Source organism: Oryzias latipes, chromosome 23 (genome assembly GCF_002234675.1).
Source record: "Oryzias latipes chromosome 23, ASM223467v1".
In the NCBI taxonomy this organism is placed as follows: Eukaryota; Metazoa; Chordata; class Actinopteri; order Beloniformes; family Adrianichthyidae; genus Oryzias; species Oryzias latipes.
This window is the reverse complement of record NC_019881.2, coordinates 9,616,838-9,635,130: the sequence shown is the minus strand read 5'-3', so window position 1 is coordinate 9,635,130 and position 18,293 is coordinate 9,616,838. Positions and strand designations below refer to the sequence as shown.

At 42.0% G+C, this 18,293-nt stretch overlaps 1 protein-coding gene across 2 annotated transcripts in view; it reads left to right on the top strand.

Annotated features, from left to right (window-relative positions):
- Nucleotides 1-18,293, top strand: part of kcnc2 (potassium voltage-gated channel subfamily C member 2) — a 74,437-nt gene that overhangs the window by 45,940 nt on the left and 10,204 nt on the right. For both annotated transcript variants that reach the window (XM_023952447.1, XM_023952446.1), the window contains exon 3: nucleotides 8,606-8,761. In XM_023952447.1, the coding sequence (XP_023808215.1) occupies nucleotides 8,606-8,761 (156 nt within the window). The remainder of the gene's footprint in view (nucleotides 1-8,605; nucleotides 8,762-18,293) is intronic.

The window sequence follows — 18,293 nt, the reverse complement described above, 5'->3', positions numbered from 1 at the left end:
TCGTAGTTTGCGCACCCCTGTTTTAGAGGAAGGTCGTAAACAATTACCCTGAAAAAATTAAATTGTCCTAACCCTAATGCACTTAGTTAAGTTGATTTTGAAATAGACGTTAGGAGTATGTACTCTTGAGATTTATGGAGGTACAGCTAAAACTCATAATAAAGTAATAATATTAAAACACACTTCACTGAAATGGACAATTTTACCACAAATACAGGGAAATAGAATATAGTTGTATAGAGCTTTTCTACCTTTCTTGAAGGCCCAAAGCCCTTTACAGTCACAGTCGCATTCACACACACTTTCACAAACTGAAACACTCTGCTGTCGAACACTGGCGCCAACCTTCCACCAGAGGCAAGGTGAAGTTCCGTGTCTTGCCCAAGGACACTTGAACATATGGCAAGGCGAGAACCTAGCCCTTCTCATGCTACGTTTTACATTTTCCCTAGCATCCCCGCCTGCTAAGTTTATGACTCAAGTTTTGGTTAACAGGCCACAATTTCTGCCTGCTCCCTTTACGGTACCTTTACCTGTGCACTGTCTGTTCATGGGACATTGATCTCTGCCAGGGGTGTCAAACTCATTTTGGTTCGGGGGCCACATTCAACCCGTATGATCACAAGTGGGCTGGACCAGTAACAAGAGCAAAAAACAGCATGAACAAATAAAACTCTTTCCATTTTTCCTGGAAAGCTCAGCACTTCACTTTAACCTTTTTTACTTTTTGACAACATCTTGGTCATTAGGGTGTCACTACTGATCATTCTTATAGCAATGTAAGAGTGGTAAGGCTCACGAGGAGCCAAACTACATCTTATTTAATCTGTTTGTACTTTTAGATCAGGTCTGTCAAACACATTTTGGTTCAGGGGCCACATTCAACCCGTCTGATCTCAAGTGGGCCGGACCAGTAACATAAAAGTAAAATAACCAATGGTCAGCTTGTTTTCTGTAGCTTTGTTTTTGTCCTTTTTTCAGTTGGAAAAAAACGCCTCAACCAACATAGTAGCCTAATCACATATCAACATTATTACACATTCATTCACAGAGCCCATTGGATCTCAAATATAATGTATTTGAATTTAAAAAAAAATTAGTTTATTTAATTTTGTACAGACTGAATAATTTACATCAGCAATCCCAATAGTAAACTCAAGAGGGGGCTACAGATTTTTTTTAACACTGCCTAAAATGCAAATGTGCAAATCAATGAAAAATTACACAAAATTGAACTTGCAAACATTTGTGAACATAAGAATTTGGAGTTAACCTCTCTTTCTCTCCTGAAACGTCACTCTGCCATCAATATCAGGATTTATATCCTGTGCAGCAACACATTGTACTGTCATTCAAGTGTGCTTAACGAAACAAAATGTCCAAGAATATTTTCCTGGTTTGCTGCCTGAATTTTGTGGCAACACCTGCCTTCTTCCTGACCTTTGATGGGGCGCCATCAGTGGCCAGACTGACATGTGACCAGTTCACTCCAACATTGTCCAGCGCATTAACTGGAGAGCTTACTATGTCATCAGCTGTTGTGTCCATCATAGGAACCAACTCAAAAAACTCTCATTAACACTTCCATTAATATGCACATTTTTGCAATATCTGCGATGTTGGTTCTTTCATCAATAGCCACCGAAAATACAATGAATGACAGGATTCCTTCATTTGTTAGGCAGAGTCTCCTCAGAGATGTTGAATTTGCAATCGTAATCCTTGACAGACTTATGTTAGCAAAACTCGACTGTTTTTTGGGGTACAAGACTTCTGCAGCCTTCAGCATGCACTTTTTCACAAGTTCACCATCTGAAAATGCCTGTGGCCTGTCCACACCCAAATTCCACAAACGTACCTGCGGACTCCAAAAATGCCCACATACAAAACACGTCAACATATAAACTATACAACTGATGTTCACACACGCCTCAGGAGAGCACCCCCCAGCCCCAGACAAACAACCCAGGAGTTCTGGGCATCCCTCGACCCCGGGCACGGGCCCCCCAAGGGAGACCCGGCCTACGCTCCAGACAACCGCCCACCGAGTCCATAGTTGGTCCAGGTGAGAGCAACACAGGGGCCAGCCACCCCTGCCCAGGTGGAAGGCGCCCCGGGCTGTGGGGTCCACAAGAAGTGTTGTTACTATGACCCGACCAGGCCCACCCATAGATGGAATAGAGAAGGCCGGCCCTAAATGTCTACGGTGTAGTTAAAACTGGCGGGCAGGGTGCTGACAGGACATCTGCTGCTTGCTGGCAGTGTAGGGGGTGCTTTTCTTTTTGACAACATTTTTGTAACTAGGATGTCACTACTGGGGGGTATTCCAGGAAGCATGTTTAAACTAGCCTGACTTTAAGCCTGAACTCTTGCTAAAATCTGAACTTGCTTACTCTGGGTATGTCGGTTCCAAAAGACCGGATATGAGTTTGCATAATTACGCTCGACTTTGTAACCCTGGATTAATGCACGTGCACGTCAAGTACATAAAGACATTCTCAATGGATTTCCGATTTAGGGAGTCACCATGGAAAAGCATGGTGAAAAAAAAAAAGCGCTACACTTCAGTTCGATGGAGTCTGGGATTTTAATGACGGCGTATGAAGATTATACGCCCATCAAAAAAGTAACACGGCTGCATCATCAAAAGAAAGAGTTTCTGCTTGTAGAAAATGAACAGACAAAGTAAACGCACAAGTTTATATCTCATTTCCATTTTCCTTGTGACGCATATATAACTTATCCAATTTTGCCATCTAAAATGAATTACTTCTATTGGTAACAAGTAATTGAGTTGAATGTATTCAACCTAATTTCTTACGTCTATAAAACTCAATAATTGTTTATACAACTCAAATTTACATATTTATCTAACTAAATGTCCTATTACTCCAATTCAATTAATATTTTTTCCATCTTAATTAATTATAATTCTTGAACTCTCATATGTCTAAGTTTGAGCCGGCAGATATATACTCATTTGTATAACAATAAAAAGAACGACACAATATGCACAGAGTCATGCCATCATTGTCATTACAGCACTTAGTAGAGGGGTGCTATATAAACTCATCATCCTCTCCCTCCCTCTCACTCATGGTGCAAAGACTTAAGCATAGTAGAACAAAATAACTCGGCAAAACACAGTAAAACAGCTAAACAACTAAACACATTTGGTCAAAAACCCACACTTAAACCCAAATCCGTCCAGACAGGCAAAGGGAATGGTATCCCATTATCCCTTGCGGTTCCGATCTGATAGCAGCATCAAAGTTACACCTACTTAATTGAATTAATTTGAATGAAAGTAAAATAAATGTCTGAAAACTATGTGTTATTTTTAAGCTGACTTAAGAAAAAAAAAGATTGATCTTAACTGAAGCAAATCATTAAGTTAGATCAGGGGTCGGCAACCCATGGTTTCGGAGCCACATGTGGCTCTTTCATCCATCTGTTGTGGCTCCCTGTGACTTTGGAAAATAATGAGTATTTTATAATAATTAAATTTTATTTTAGTTTTTTCATTTTTCATGGCATTTCAAAGGCGCTGCTGGCTCCGCACGAAGCGAGTGCCACGTACAAAACAGCTTCGTAATGAGCTCGTATTTATCGGGCGAGACCTGCAGAGCTGATAACAGGGAGAGGCACACGGGGCGGCTTCAATAAACACTCCGATCTTCTGGAACTTGACGTGCTGTGGGGCAGAGACCAATTCGCTGATGACATACTGAGAGTTATGCATATACTGCATTGATAAACACATCGCTCCATGCAGCGATCAGACCAGAACCAGTAGCTCCTCCCACAAGCGGCCGCGGTATCATCCTTTAAAGAATATAATGTGCATTTGCAGCGGTGTATGCTTCAGACGATGTCCGATTGGCCAATCTACATGTCAATCAAGTCCCTTACTTCTCAGTGAGGATTTTGATTGGCTGGTGGATTTTAAAGAAGTAATTTTTTTTTAATCTTTTCTGGCCCGCAATCTACACTCATGTCATTGAAGGTCGATCGCGATCGACGTAATGAGCACCTTTGAATAATATATACATGCATAATATATATAATGATGTCAAAACGGGTTGTGGCTCCGAGTGCTTTCTTTTTTATTAGGGGCGGTCCCAAATGGCTCTTTGAGTAAAAAAGGTTGCCGACCCCTGAGTTAGATCAAAGTAAAAAAGTTTATTTTTCCAACGTTCTAATGAGGTCTTATCACCCTCTCACGGTGGAAAAAGTATTATCTGAGCTTATTCATCCACTAAATTTTCCAATGGATATGCCATGCTGATTCAACTCTCTGAACACAAACTAACCTTCAACTGAACCTGCTCCAGACCAGGTTATGTTCAGAGCATGAGTTGCCATGGCAACTTGACATACCCTGAAACATACCTCCATTTCTGGAACCGAAAGCTGAGGATATCAACTTCCTTAGCCTCACACTTACCGTGGGAGCTAACATAACCTGCTTTCTGGAATCAGAAAGGAGATCATTCCCTTACCATGACGCGGAGCTGATACGCACGGTTAAGCAATCCGTGGGCAGGGATGCCTAAACCGTGCGCACGGTTTATCCGATTTTTTTAATTTATTTTTACCACTAGCACCTGAATGGCTCAGTAGAAAGATATCCTGTTTCACCTGTTTTGTTTTTATCTTAGTGGCGAAATTGCACATTTCGGTTATTTCTGTAACCCTTGTGATATCCTAGGCACTTTAACATTGGGAGTTGGGTCATCTAGAACCCTCAAGACAAGTGCGCTGACCCTTTTTTCCTTCAATGATTTGTGATCTTCACTAGTGTCCATGGATTACATGAAATCTTTCCACCTTTATCCACCTTTGTCATGGTAGGGAGAACACATCAATGTATGGGGTGGGGTCATCTAAGATAGCACAAGGGTTAAAAAAACATAACTCGCCACAGGAACAGACAAGAAATGTGCTTTTTTTTAAAACATCCTTGTAATTTTTACTATTTATGAGTTTGCTGGATTAAATCATCTGCCAGGCCGGATATGACTCCTGTTTGACACCCCTGTTTTAGATATTTTCTTCATTGAGATGGTTTTTGTTTAAACTACTAATTTTTCTTATGGGATATCTCCTCACCAGTGACTAAGCCTTTTAAGTGAATGTGGTAGTGGATTTCCGGGGTCTGGCTGCTTGCTTTGATTGGTGGGATCCAATGGTGATGCCCTCTGTGATCATAAGTGGGGAAAAATCCATCCATCCATCCATTTTTTGATAAAAGGGTGAGGGTCACTGGGTGAAATCAGGCTACACCCCGAAAAAGGTTGTAAGTCTACCGCAGGGTCAGTGGAGAAATCTCCCTAGTAAAATGTTCTTACTTCAACATCAAGGCACTTTTCCATTTCTATTCTTTTTATATATAATTTTATGCTTCCCATTTAAGGGGTGTGGGGTTTAGGGCATTTTTTTATTTAGGCTATGGATATATATGTTTTTTTTATGGGAAGGTCTGTGTTTTGGTTTTGTTTTGTTTTGTTTTAGTTTACTAGATATATTTTTTGCAAAATACGTTGTGTTTATAAATGATGCCTATGCTTATAAATAACGCTTTAGAGATAAAGTTTGATTCAATTTAAACTCATCAAGTCATACATGATATTATTTCCGATTTGATCATCTTGCACTGAATGATGTATCTGAGATGCCAAACATCTCCACATTTGTGCAAAAAATGGATTTTAAGGTTACTTATATGGGGTCAGATTTGGATCAGCTTTAAGTGAATCAAACACCACCAGATTGTAAATTTGAGGGAAAAAAATGTTGGGAATATTGTAAACTTGAGAGAAATATTAAAAATAAGAAGTGAAGTGTAAATTAAAAATTATAGTGTGATATTTAAAAATCTAAAACTGTTACCAAATACAAAAATGTATGTGTCACTGTGAGGGGGACTCGAGAGCAGGTAAGGACCCAAATGCAGAGGCGGAGGCACACGGTTCAAGGGCAAGGGGGTTTAATGCAAAACAAAAGGCGCTGCAGAGCAGGATCACAAAACAAAACTCACTGTGGCGTGGCGTGGCATGAAACATGGAACACGGCATGACGGGACGACGAGGCATGAAGACGTTAAGACATAAGAGACGTTAAACACCATGACACAAGCTAATGGACCAGCCCAAGAGGAAGGCAGAGACAAGACTTATATACAGACAAGGCAGACAAGACACAGGTGAACACGATCAGGGCAGATGGGGACCAAAGGAAGTACAACTCAAGACATGACAAGACAGGAACCCTTTCAAAATAAAACAGGAAACAGAACCAAACAACACAGAACAAGAACTAAAACAAAAACCAAGACTAAACAAACTCAAACCATGACAGTACACCCCCCCCCCCCCCTCAAGGAACTGCTCCGAGGTTCCAAAAGTCAACTGAGGGGGGGGGGCCCGGAGGACAAACTTCGACGGGCAAAAGAGTCCAAGGAAGCCGGGCTGGGCACACCAGCGAGGCCGAGAACATGAGTTCAGAGGAGGACCGCGAGACCGCGCCGGCGGGCGAGGCAGGTCCGGAGGACGGCCGGGGGGCCGAGCGGTCCGGCGAGGCAGGTCCGGAGGACGGCCGGGGGGCCGAGCGGTCCGGCGAGGCAGGTCCGGAGGACGGCCGGGGGGCCGAGCGGTCCGGCGATGCAGGTCCGGAGGACGGCCGGGGGCCGAGCGGTCCGGCGATGCAGGTCCGGAGGACGGCCGGGAGGCCGAGCGGTCCGGCGAGGCAGGTCCGGAGGACGGCCAGGAGGCCGACCGGTCCGGCGAGGCAGGTCCGGGATGGAGTCCTCCGAGGCGTCAGGCGTGGAGGCGTCAGGCGTGGAGTCAGGCGTGGAGTCAGGCGTGGAGTCAGGCGTGGAGTCAGGCGTGGAGTCAGGCGTGGAGTCAGGCTTGGAGTCAGGCTTGGAGTCAGGCTTGGAGTCAGGCTTGGAGTCAGGCTTGGAGTCAGGCTTGGAGTCAGGCTTGGAGTCAGGCTTGGAGTCAGGCTTGGAGTCAGCTGGCCAGTCGGGCCAGCAGTCGGCCGGCAGGCCAGGTGTTCAGTCGAGCTCTGGCGGGTCGGGCCAGCACTCGAGCTCTGGCGGTTTCGGGCCAGCAGTCAAGCTCTGGCGGGTCGGGCCAGCAGTCAAGCTCTGGCGGGTCGGGCCAGCAGTCGAGCTCTGGCGGGTCAGGCGTGGAGCCGAGCTCTGGCAGGTCAAGCGTGGAGCCGAGCTCTGGCGGGTTAGGCATGCCATTGGGAGCAGGGACCGGTCAGGGTGCAGCCAGCACCCCCCTGGGAGCAGGGACTGGTCGGGGTGCAGCCAGCACCCCCCTGGGAGCAAGGACAGATCGGGGTGCAGGCGGCACCTCCCTGGGAGCCGGGATGGGTCGGGGTGCGTCCATGACCACCACTGGACGAGGTTGTGGTGCGTCCAGAATACCACTGGACAAGGTTGTGGTGCGTCCGGGACCACCACTGGATTAGGTTGTGGTGCGTCCGGGACCACCACTGGACGAGGTTGTGGTGCGTCCGGGAACACCACTGGACGAGATTGTGGTGCGTCCGGGACCACCACTGGACGAGGTTGTGGTGCGTCCGGGACCACCGCCGGAACAAAAACGGGACGTGAACGGGGACGGTGGCGGCGACGACGACCCCCCCTCAGGGCAAGACGGCTCCCAGTAAAGTCTAGGTGGCTCCCACTCCAGGCATACAAGGAGAACTGGGCCTGGTCGAAAAACCAATATGTCCCGGTCTGTTCTGCTTCTTGGCAGTAGGCCTCTAGCAGCCGCATGTCCCGCTCTGCTGGGTCCAGGTAAATGTAGGGCTGGTCCATTCTGTCACGGTGGGGGGACTCGAGAGCAGGTAAGGACCCAAATGCAGAGGCGGAGTCACACGGTTCAAGGGCAAGGGGGTTTAATTCAAAACAAAAGGTGCTGCAGAGCAGAATCACAAAACAAAACAAAACTCACTGTGGCGTGGCGTGGCGTGACATGAAACATGGAACACGGCATGACGGGACGACGAGGCATGAAGACGTTAAGACATAAGAGACGTTAAACACCATGACACAAGCTAATGGACCAGCCCAAGAGGAAGGCAGAGACAAGACTTATATACAGACAAGGCAGACAAGACACAGGTGAACACGATCAGGGCAGATGGGGACCAAAGGAAGTACAACTCAAGACATGACAAGACAGGAACCCTTTCAAAATAAAACAGGAAACAGAACCAAACAACACAGAACAAGAACTAAAACAAAAACCAAGACAAAACAAACTCAAACCATGACAGTATGTCTATTTGTATTTTCAACTTTTTTTTCTGTTTACAAATGAAGAGGATTACCTCTTTGCTTTCAGTTCTCTGTTTTCAATTCAGTTTTCAAATTTTCACTGCTGATCCTATTTTTACGAGGGGGGGTATTCCCCTACCATATTATTTATTAGGTCACGATGGACAAGTGTGGCCACAATTGGATAAATTAGAAAAAATGACAAATAAACGTGAATTAAAAAAACTTGTGCAAAAAAGTGTTGATTGAATCAAACAGAATTAATTGTAATACCATAGGTTACTGTTTGTACTATTTCTATTGTCACAGTTCCGTCAGCAGACTGCAGCAGCGACTTCACCATGTCAGGAGAGAAGAGCGCTCCCATGCGAAGGTCCAGCACTCAGGAACAGGACCACTACCCTGCAGGAACGTGTTTTCTCTTCGCTGCAGGTGATTACACCTGCCCAGGCATCAGAAAAGCAGGTGAGATTAAAGGAAAATCCTATCTCAGTCGAATATATTCAAACTATTTATGAAGTAGATAGCTCTAAGATAGCATGCTGGTTTTTTTTTTTAGTACTAATAGAAAAGAGATATGGAGGGTACAAAAAACACAGGCAACAGAAATCTCATCAGCTGATCAATGTCTACTGCGACTTTTGTTCAGGCTAATCGGTTTAGGTAAACTAATCTGCTGGCATGACACGTCTCAACTTGTCACTGAAGATCCTTTTTGCCATTCTAAATTAGCTGTGTGTCCGTGCAGCTGAGTCAGAGCTGTTGCTTTCGTACTATCTATTCAGATTTCCTGGTTGCCTGGAAACACTTGAATAAATGTCTCACTCTGGGTCTCAGTTTTTTTTGGCCGTTCATACATATGTTGCCCATCTTTGGCTCCAATATGAACTGTTCGCTATCATCTGCCAGGGAGGCAGTTATGCACCACAACATATTGGACTGGCAGACAAATTCAAATCAAACATTTCCATCTGGTCCACTCAATTTGATTAGACCTTTATGAACAACATTAAACCACATTTTTGTGTAAAGGTTACATTTATTTAATTTCTAGTTGATTCAGGTGCATATTCACATTTACCTTTCTTTTAAGAGGCTACACAAAAAAGATAACAAAACACCAAACAAATTAAAAATGTCCAACACTGTAATGATCTAAATTGGTTAAAAAAAATTGAGATGTGGGATTAATTAATGACATTCAGTAATTGTGGGAGTTGGTCAACATTTCATATATACATAATGTAACTCAAAATGCTTTAGGTAAAATATATGAAATAAAATAATCTTGAACATTGTGCTTCAGAACTGTCACAACAGTTTATTATACTACAATCTCACAGTAGCAGACAGCACCCCCCACCCTCTGGTGCTCAGCCAAAGTACAGTCATCAGGATTCATTCAAAAGATGGACAAAGATCACAGACAGATGAGCTGATTTACAATAAACATTTTGTAGGACTTACAAGAAAACTAACCAGACACAAAACGGATGACTGAGCTGCTAAAAAGATAAACTCCAAATGGCAAAATAAAAATTACAAATTTGCAGACATATTTCTCCTTTACAGTTACGCACGGATCTACCGTGAGACTGTTTTGACGTCTCACAAATTCGTCCGTAAGTGCTGCGTTTAAATACCAGTGGAATGCTCGGTCATTAGAATTTTCCTATCAGCCTTCCCTTCTAAACGTATTTCCTTCAGTGGGTGTAGCAGGGCTTAAAAAAACAGGAAGGAAAAAGGAAAATAAAATCTATTATCTGAGAATGTGATGTTAACTTTAAAACGCTAATATATATATTAAAAATATTTTATTCTCCGAGACTCCGAATTGATACAAAATGCGTAACAGGAACGACCAGTAGGGGGCACTGTTTTTTCTTCGGGAAAATCAAAGGCAGTCAGACTGAGAGAGTCAAGGGAAGAATGGCGGCCCATCTCGGTGGTCAGCGCCCTGAAGTAAGTAGCCTCTATGTTCAACACTAACGTCTACTGTCTTCATGTCTTGATTGAGTCATTGTCTGGATACGTTTAGAAGGGAAGGCTGATAGGAAAATTCTAATGACCGAGCATTCCACTGGTATTTAAACGCAGCACTTACGGACGAATTTGTGAGACGTCAAAACAGTCTCACGGTAGATCCGTGCGTAACTTTGGCTTCGTGTGTGCGTAACAAGGGATTAGTGCGTGTTTTTTTAAAGATGTGTGTGTGTAAGGACCGTATTTTCCTGACTATAAGTCGCACCGGAGTATAAGTCGCACCAGCCCAAAAATGCATTATAATGTAGAAAAAAACACAGATAAGTCGCACTGGACTATAAGTCGCATTTTAACTTTCACAACCTTATATGACACAATCATAGCAGACTGTTTATCTAATAATTTCACAGTAATTTTTTCTCAAACTTATTTATTTATTCCATTCATGAAGCATCACACACACAGTCACAGTGTGTGACTGTGTGTGTGAATGTGTGTGTGACTGGGTGAATGGGTCTGTGACTGTAAAGCGCTTTGTCCTTGTAGGAAGAAAGGCGCTATATAAGTATACGCCATTTACCATTTACCAACTAATACTCTGTTTTCATCCTGTTTTTGTAGAAACAGTTGTCATTTTTATTGCATTTCTGAATCTATGAAATCATTGGAAAATAGAATATTATGTTGTTAGCCTTCAAGATCTTATTGTAAAAAAAAGTTTGCTGATTCTCTGAGTCACTTAACATACTCTTAACACTTAACATACCTCATACATCAAATTGACCCAGGAACATCATCTCTGTTCCTCACAAATGAACATAACAGGAGGGTTAACAATGTATTTATTTCAATTTATTTCTAATATAACTCGCTGCGGAGTATAAGTCGCACCCCTTGCCAAACTATGAAAAAAGAGCGACTTATAGTCCGGAAAATACGGTAGTTTCAAGCTGTTGTAATCTTAATTTGTGCGCACGTAAATTGCATTTTGTATTCTTTTCATTTTATATTTTTTTAATTTATACACAAAACGTATTATGTGAGTAACAAATCACGCACAAATCCAAATTTATGCACAAATCCTAATTTACGCACAAATCAAGAATTACGCAGGCACAAATCTGACTGAGTCTAATTTCACTCCATATAGGATGTGGTAAGATACTTTTTATATTTAAAAGGTATTTTGTATTTTGTACTGATCTGGGAAATTATCAGAACCGTGCCTGAAATCATGACACGATCCGAACAATAAGTTTTGTGATCTGTTGCAATCCCTAACTGTTACCTTCGCCTTCCAGGCATTCTCCAGTTCTTTCCCTAGTCCCTGCTATTTCTATAGTTTCTCCTGTTCCTTCTTCCTCATGGTGACAAAAAAGACATGAAGAACTGCACTGAAAAAAATCCATAAAACAGCGGAAAGTGAACCGCAATATAGCGAGGGAACACTGCATTTTCATGAAGTTTTGACTGCGGGCCAAATTTGAGTTTGACACGTGTGTGTTAAAGGCTCCATCTTATTTTGTGTGTCTTGGGGCATTAAAGAGGAAGAGCTCAGTTTCAGCTAATTGCTTTTTTAGAAAGCTTATCCACGAGGTTTGAACATTTCTTCTTTTTATACGTCCGGTGCGTTTTCACACACTTTAAAGCACATAAACCACTGTTTGTACCAAGAGTTTCAGCATTTTTCTGATGATGGAGGACATAGAAAAAATTATGCTTAAAACTGCATTTCTGAGTATTTCTTTATTTAAATCGTTGTGAATCAGGAGCAGACAAAAAAAAATTGTTGGCGATAGCTTGTAAGTATGATGTACAAGTTACTACGGCCAGTCACAAGCTCCCTTCTCCGCTCCATTCATCCGCATCTACCTTCAGACAAATAGATCCATGAACATCTCAGTTCCGGTTCCGGGTTACAACACGGACGCGTGTGGGCTCACGGCGGCTATACAACTATCTTCAAACGACTTAAAAAATTTATTTTCTCCAAAAAAGAGAGCTGACCATGGCCCCTAAGAAAAACCAGGAATAGGAAGACCTTAAAAAGACTCTTGATGATATCCAAGCTACGTTGTATCCCTTTATGGAACAAGTTAACGCGAAGCTAACTCTGCTCTCAGTGCTATTGGAAGAATTCCTGAGGCTCCGCGCTCGGAACGAGCAACGAGGTAACCGGGTCGACATTCTGGAGAAAAGACTGGACGATGTGGAACAACAAGTAAGGATGAATAATGTTATTTTCACTGGTGTACCGATCAAACCTCGGACAAAGCTAAATGCAGCTGGAGTTAGCATTGCTAATGCTAATAGCGCTTGGAGCTCTGAAACGGAGAGCGGTGGAGAGACTCTGGAACACAAAGAGGAATCATTTCTCACATCTAAAGGGATTTCCTTGGATCTCAATACTATCGAGACCTGCCACCCGCTCCCCAGGGGTAAGGAGACGGATAAACCAGCAATCCTCATCAGGTTTGTGAATCAAAAACACAAGTTAGCTCTGATGAATCAAAGGAGTAATCTGCAAGGATCGGCTGCTTATCTGAATGACCATCTGACCAGAAGGAATGCTGAAATCGCCAAACATGCCAGGCTTCTCAGGAAGCGTAAGCAGATTGAGAACACTTGGGTTAAAGGCTGCAGGATTTACGTCAAACCACTCGGTCCACCGGACCGGTCCAAGGTTCAGGTTGTGAACACCATGAAGGACTTTGAGAAGTGTTTGATCACAGTCGTCTGAAACAACATGCAGTAATAAATCAAAGAGCCAAATAATTTCAAGAAATATTACGCCTGGTTACAACACTTTCTCCATAAGTCTGAAGTGACCTGATTATCAGCAAAGTTCTGACATGCAGACAACTTGACCTCAACTCTTAGGCGCTGCTGATATCAGCTGAAGAAACATATGGACCTCTGTCTAATGTCTGCAGACACAACAGCGAAGAGAACTATAAACTGTTTAAACCCAGAAGATCGGCTGTTAATCAGCAGAAGAAGAAGGAATACCAGCCTTTGTCTTTCGACAAATATGGACCCTTTTTATTTATTTTTTACTTCACAGCATTACTTTATCATAAAAAAGAAAAAAAGAAAAAAAAAAGATAAATAAAAATACAAAAAATAATAATGATACTTGACCAAATTTTTCTATGAAAATTCCTGAAACAGGGTTATGTCTATTTTACTGATATAGTATTATTTTTAATCACATCAATGACTTTTATAAGTAACATAATCTGCATATATTTTGGATACTTCATTGCCATGTTGATTTCTAAAAGTTATTTTTTACAAAATAATTTAAGTAATTCATCCTTGTCATGTGCTTTATTGATATTTCAAGATTCTTAATTCTGTCTGATAAAAGCTAGGGACCGGATATTGATAAATCATGTAATAAAATGGTTACAGTAGAACAGGGGTGGGATTATATAAGTTCGCTTCCTTCCACTCCCTTTCAAGCAATATTTAATTTTATGTCTAATTATTCCAAGTTTGATTAGTTATTGTATGAATGTATAACTGATAAATGTATTGTTTTTGTGTATTATTCCTATTTGATTGCTTGAAATAAACCATTTCAAATCAAATCAAAAATCTCTGTTTTCCTCGTTTGAGCTGAAATCTGGATAAAAACTGCACGGTTAGATAGCTCTGATGTTGCTAGCAATTTTTGTTTCAGCGCTAATGTTAGATTGGGGGTGTGAGGGGCTATAAGCTAGCGGGAAAAGGTGTAAACAGATGGAGAATGTAAAGGGGGCAGGCTTCCTCTGTGTCAATGGCCCCGCCCACAACTTAGAGGTGAATTTCTGAATTGCTAGTGCTCTGCAGAAACTATATTCTAGAAATGACTCAGGTTTTTAAATTTTGGGTGGTAAAAATCATGATTAAAAGACCTCTGAAAACGATTTCACAATAGAACAAAAGATAATCGGAGTGGGACATCAGTCTATTTAGAAGAAAAAAAATCATGCATGGTGAAATTTAGCATTTTTAGGCTAAATATATACATGCCGGAGTTGGTTTTAAAACTCCAGGTTAAGATGGTTAAATATTATAAAAATGCTCATTTTGACTACATCCTCACTGCAGATTGCATCTTCATTTCAAACATCTTAGCTGGTAGTCCTGCCTTGCACTCAACATCATGCTGATGCATAAAATTGTAGGCTTCTCTACCTGATGGAGCAGACTCTGAATGTTCTCTGTTTCACTACCCCGGCTGGCAGTTTAATATGTACTCTTTTTTCCAGCAAGACAAAGAGATGGTGCATGCAGAAGAAGAAACCTTTCCATCAGATACTCCTCTGAAGTGTTTATGTTAGTGCATCGGGATGGTCCATAAATGATTTTCCTGGTTTGGCTTGCTTGTTTATTCTACTTAAAAAGCAATTTCAAAATCAGTAATTTTAATGTATTTTTGTCTTTACAGGCTTGAAGCAGAATGAGTTTGTTAAAAAATTTAGAAATAATTCCCTCTCAACAAAAATGGTTTTGGCCGGGTTTGCATAATTTGGGCGATTTTAGGGTCGGTTCGGCGGGTTTGTTTTCCCCTCATGAATATATAATAGCGGACTACGTGAGGCCGTGTGGCTGTTGAACTTCTATGTACTGAAGCTCAGTAAACGCACCAGGCAGAGACGCTTAACGGGCTCTGTCATCTAACCTGTTGTTGGGGATGTGCAACGCCCCGCCTCTTAGAAATTGTGTTCTTTAAAGCCTGACACTGCGGCTGCGTGTAGGAGGAGACACCAGCTAAAGTTATGGTCCGATCGCTACATGGATCGGTGTCTGTGTTTATCAATCCTTTTATTATTAGTCTGAACTGTCTTTTATTTTGAAAAATCATCGGATCGGGTGCTAAATCAGTCCAGTAGGGGGAAAAACTCAACGAAAGCTGTGTATTCTTCTTTCTCCTGATCTAATAAAAGGAGGACAGTATTGAATATTTCTTCAGCGGACCGGCCTTCTTTCATTGATTTTCTTAACCCGCTCTATGCGGCTCTTTCTTCCGTGTGTGTGTGGGTGCGTGTGTGTGTGTGTGTTGGGGACCGTACGTGCCTGTGTGACAGGAGGGAGCGGAAGAAAGGAGATGAGAGGAGCACTCGTGCAGCGACAGAGAGGGGTGTGAGAGTGGAGGGAGGAGTGTGCGTTCATGTTGTGTGTGTTTAGAGGAAGGAGAACCGTAATAAAGAGAAAGTTTCTGGCAACACTGCTGCTAGCTGCTCCTTTAGAATTTTTTTAAATTTTTTTATTTTATTGATGCAGAACAAAAGTGACATACAGCAAAAGAACAAGGAACAACAAACTGTACATCAAATGTTCAAAATAACCGCAAGGGGATATACAAGCAAAAAAATAAACTTACCGTATTTTCCGGACTATAAGTCGCTCCGGAGTATAAGTCGCACCAGCCCAAAAATGCATTATAAAGTAGAAAAAAACATAGATAAGTCGCACTGGACTATAAGTCGCATTTTGACGAGAAATTTATTTGACAAAATCTGAGACCAAGAACTAATAACTTGCACAACCTCAAATGACACAATCATAGCAGACTGTTTATCTCATAATTTCACAGTAATTCTTTCTCATACTTATTTATTTATTCCTTTCATGAAGCATCATTGGCCAACTAATACTCTGTTTTCATCCTGTATTTGTAGAAACAGTTGTAATTTTTATTGTATTTCTGAATCTATGAAATCATTGGAAAATAGAATATTATGTTGTTAGCCTTCAAGATCTTACTGTAAAAAAAGTTTGCTGATTCTCTGAGTCACTTAACATACTCTTAACACTTAACATACCTCATCCATCAAATTGACCCAGGAACATCATCTCTGTTCCTCACAAATGAACATAACAGGAGGGTTAACAATGTATTTATTTCAATTTAGTTCTAATATAAGTCGCTGCGGAGTATAAGTCGCACCCCTTGCCAAACTATGAAAAAAAGGGCGACTTATAGTCCGGAAAATACGGTATATTAAATTATACAGCTGTCCTTTAGAAAAATCATGCTCCCTCCACAGCTCACTGTGACGTTACTTTCTGTTAGGTAGTTAGCCGCTCAAATTTCAGAATAAAAGCACTTCAATTGCTGCTTTACTTCCGTTGTGAGTTAAAGTGTTGTGAGGTAAGTTAATGTGTTGTGTTGTGACCCTTCTGGGCCATGAGTTAATGTGTTGTGTTGTGACCCTTCTGGGCCATGAGTTAATGTGTTGTGTTGTGAGTTCTTGTGTTGTGTTGTGAGTTAATGTGTTGTGTTGTGAGTTATTGTGTTGTGTTGTGAGTTATTGTGTTGTGTTGTGAGTTAATGTGTTGTGTTGTGAGTTAATGTGTTGTGTGTTAAGTTAATGTGTTGTGTGTAAAGTTAATGTGTTGTGACCCTTCTGGGCCACCGTAGATTTATCACCTTCAAACAATTCTTTGTGAACAAAAATACTGATAATGATGTCATACAGTCAATGACTGCTAATGGCTTTTTTTCCGTTTGAAAAAGCAGTGGAAGTGCTTCTGGCATAAACTGGCAGACTGGGAGGTTGAATTTCTAAAAGGCAGCGCTGCTGTGGAGATTTTAGAACAGGTTTAATGTTTGGAATGTAGTAAAATTTGATGTCATTTATCCCTTGTGTTATCCTAGGCACTTTAACATTGGGAGTTGGGTCATCTAGACCCCACAAGACAGTGCGCTGAACCTTTTTTCTTCAATAATTTGTGATCTTCACTGGTGTCCATTGTTATGTCTTGCTGCTTCTGCTTTGCTGCATCCCCTTTCATTCTGCTCACCTGGCAGGTGAAGCCAATGATCTTGATCAGCACCTGCCAGGTATTTAAGTCATAGGAGGCCACAACCAAAGGAGAGGCATGCAGAGAGAGCAGAGCAGGAGGCTGAGGAGCAGTCGTCTCGTGTCGTCTCGTGTCGTCTCGTGTCGTCTCGTGTCGTCTCGTGTCGTCTCGTGTCGTGTCGTCTCGTGTCGTCTCGTGTCGTCTCGTGTCGTCTCGTGTCGTGTATCCTTTCTCACGTCTATCCTTTCCCACTGGTTGGTTTGTTTCCCTTTTGGTCCTCAGCAGTCTTATACTGCTGGGTTTTGTTTATTTACTTTCAATAGTTAGATTCTGTTAGGCAGCCTTAGCAGGGAGCTGCTGACTCCGACGGTCAACGTTGGCTGGGTCAGTTGTCTCCCTGACTTATTTTATGTTTGGCCAAGGCTCCAATCCCTCTGTTTTGTCTTTTGTTGGGACCAGCACAGTAATTATTCATTTTCTTTTGTTTCACAGGATACAGGTTACTACTTCCTCGTAATAAACTGTTCCTAAACTTATTTGGTGTCCATCGTCCATAGGTTTTGGCCCCTTTGTGATTTTCCCCTAGACTGGGACAGGTTTGCCTGTCGGGGCCGTAACCCCATGGATTACATGAAATCCTCTTCACATTTATCAATCTATTTATGGTAGGGAGAACACGTCAATGTAAGGGTAGGGTCATGGAATAGCACAAGGGTTAAATATTCCAAAAGACAGCATGACAGCTAAAAATAGTAGTATGATAAAACACCAAACAAGACATAAACTATTCACAATCAGGTAGTGACATTGTGAAAAAATCAGTGGATGTAGAATTCATGATGTTTGTTTCACTTTACAGATTTTTGATATTGATATATATTTGATATATTCTGAAAGAAAAGCCTTTTCAATGTTTCATCAATGTCAACATTCTGTTTGTATATAAACCTGATTTAGTCAGTCAGGTTGTCAGTCAGGTTGTCATTCAAACAGTCATGAACACACGCTGCTGCATGGACGAGCAGCTCTGGCACCTGGCCTTAGCGCTTTCAGGTTGGTAGTAGAGAGTCAAGTGTTGCAGGTAAACTTGGTGAGTCTCAAAGTGTCATCAGTGGACTTGCATCAAGACAAAGCACTACAGTCAGAGTTTGTTGCAAACCCAGGAGTGGAGCCCCGCCAGGGACAGACCGCAACTATGACCAGAACCTAAGGACCTCTG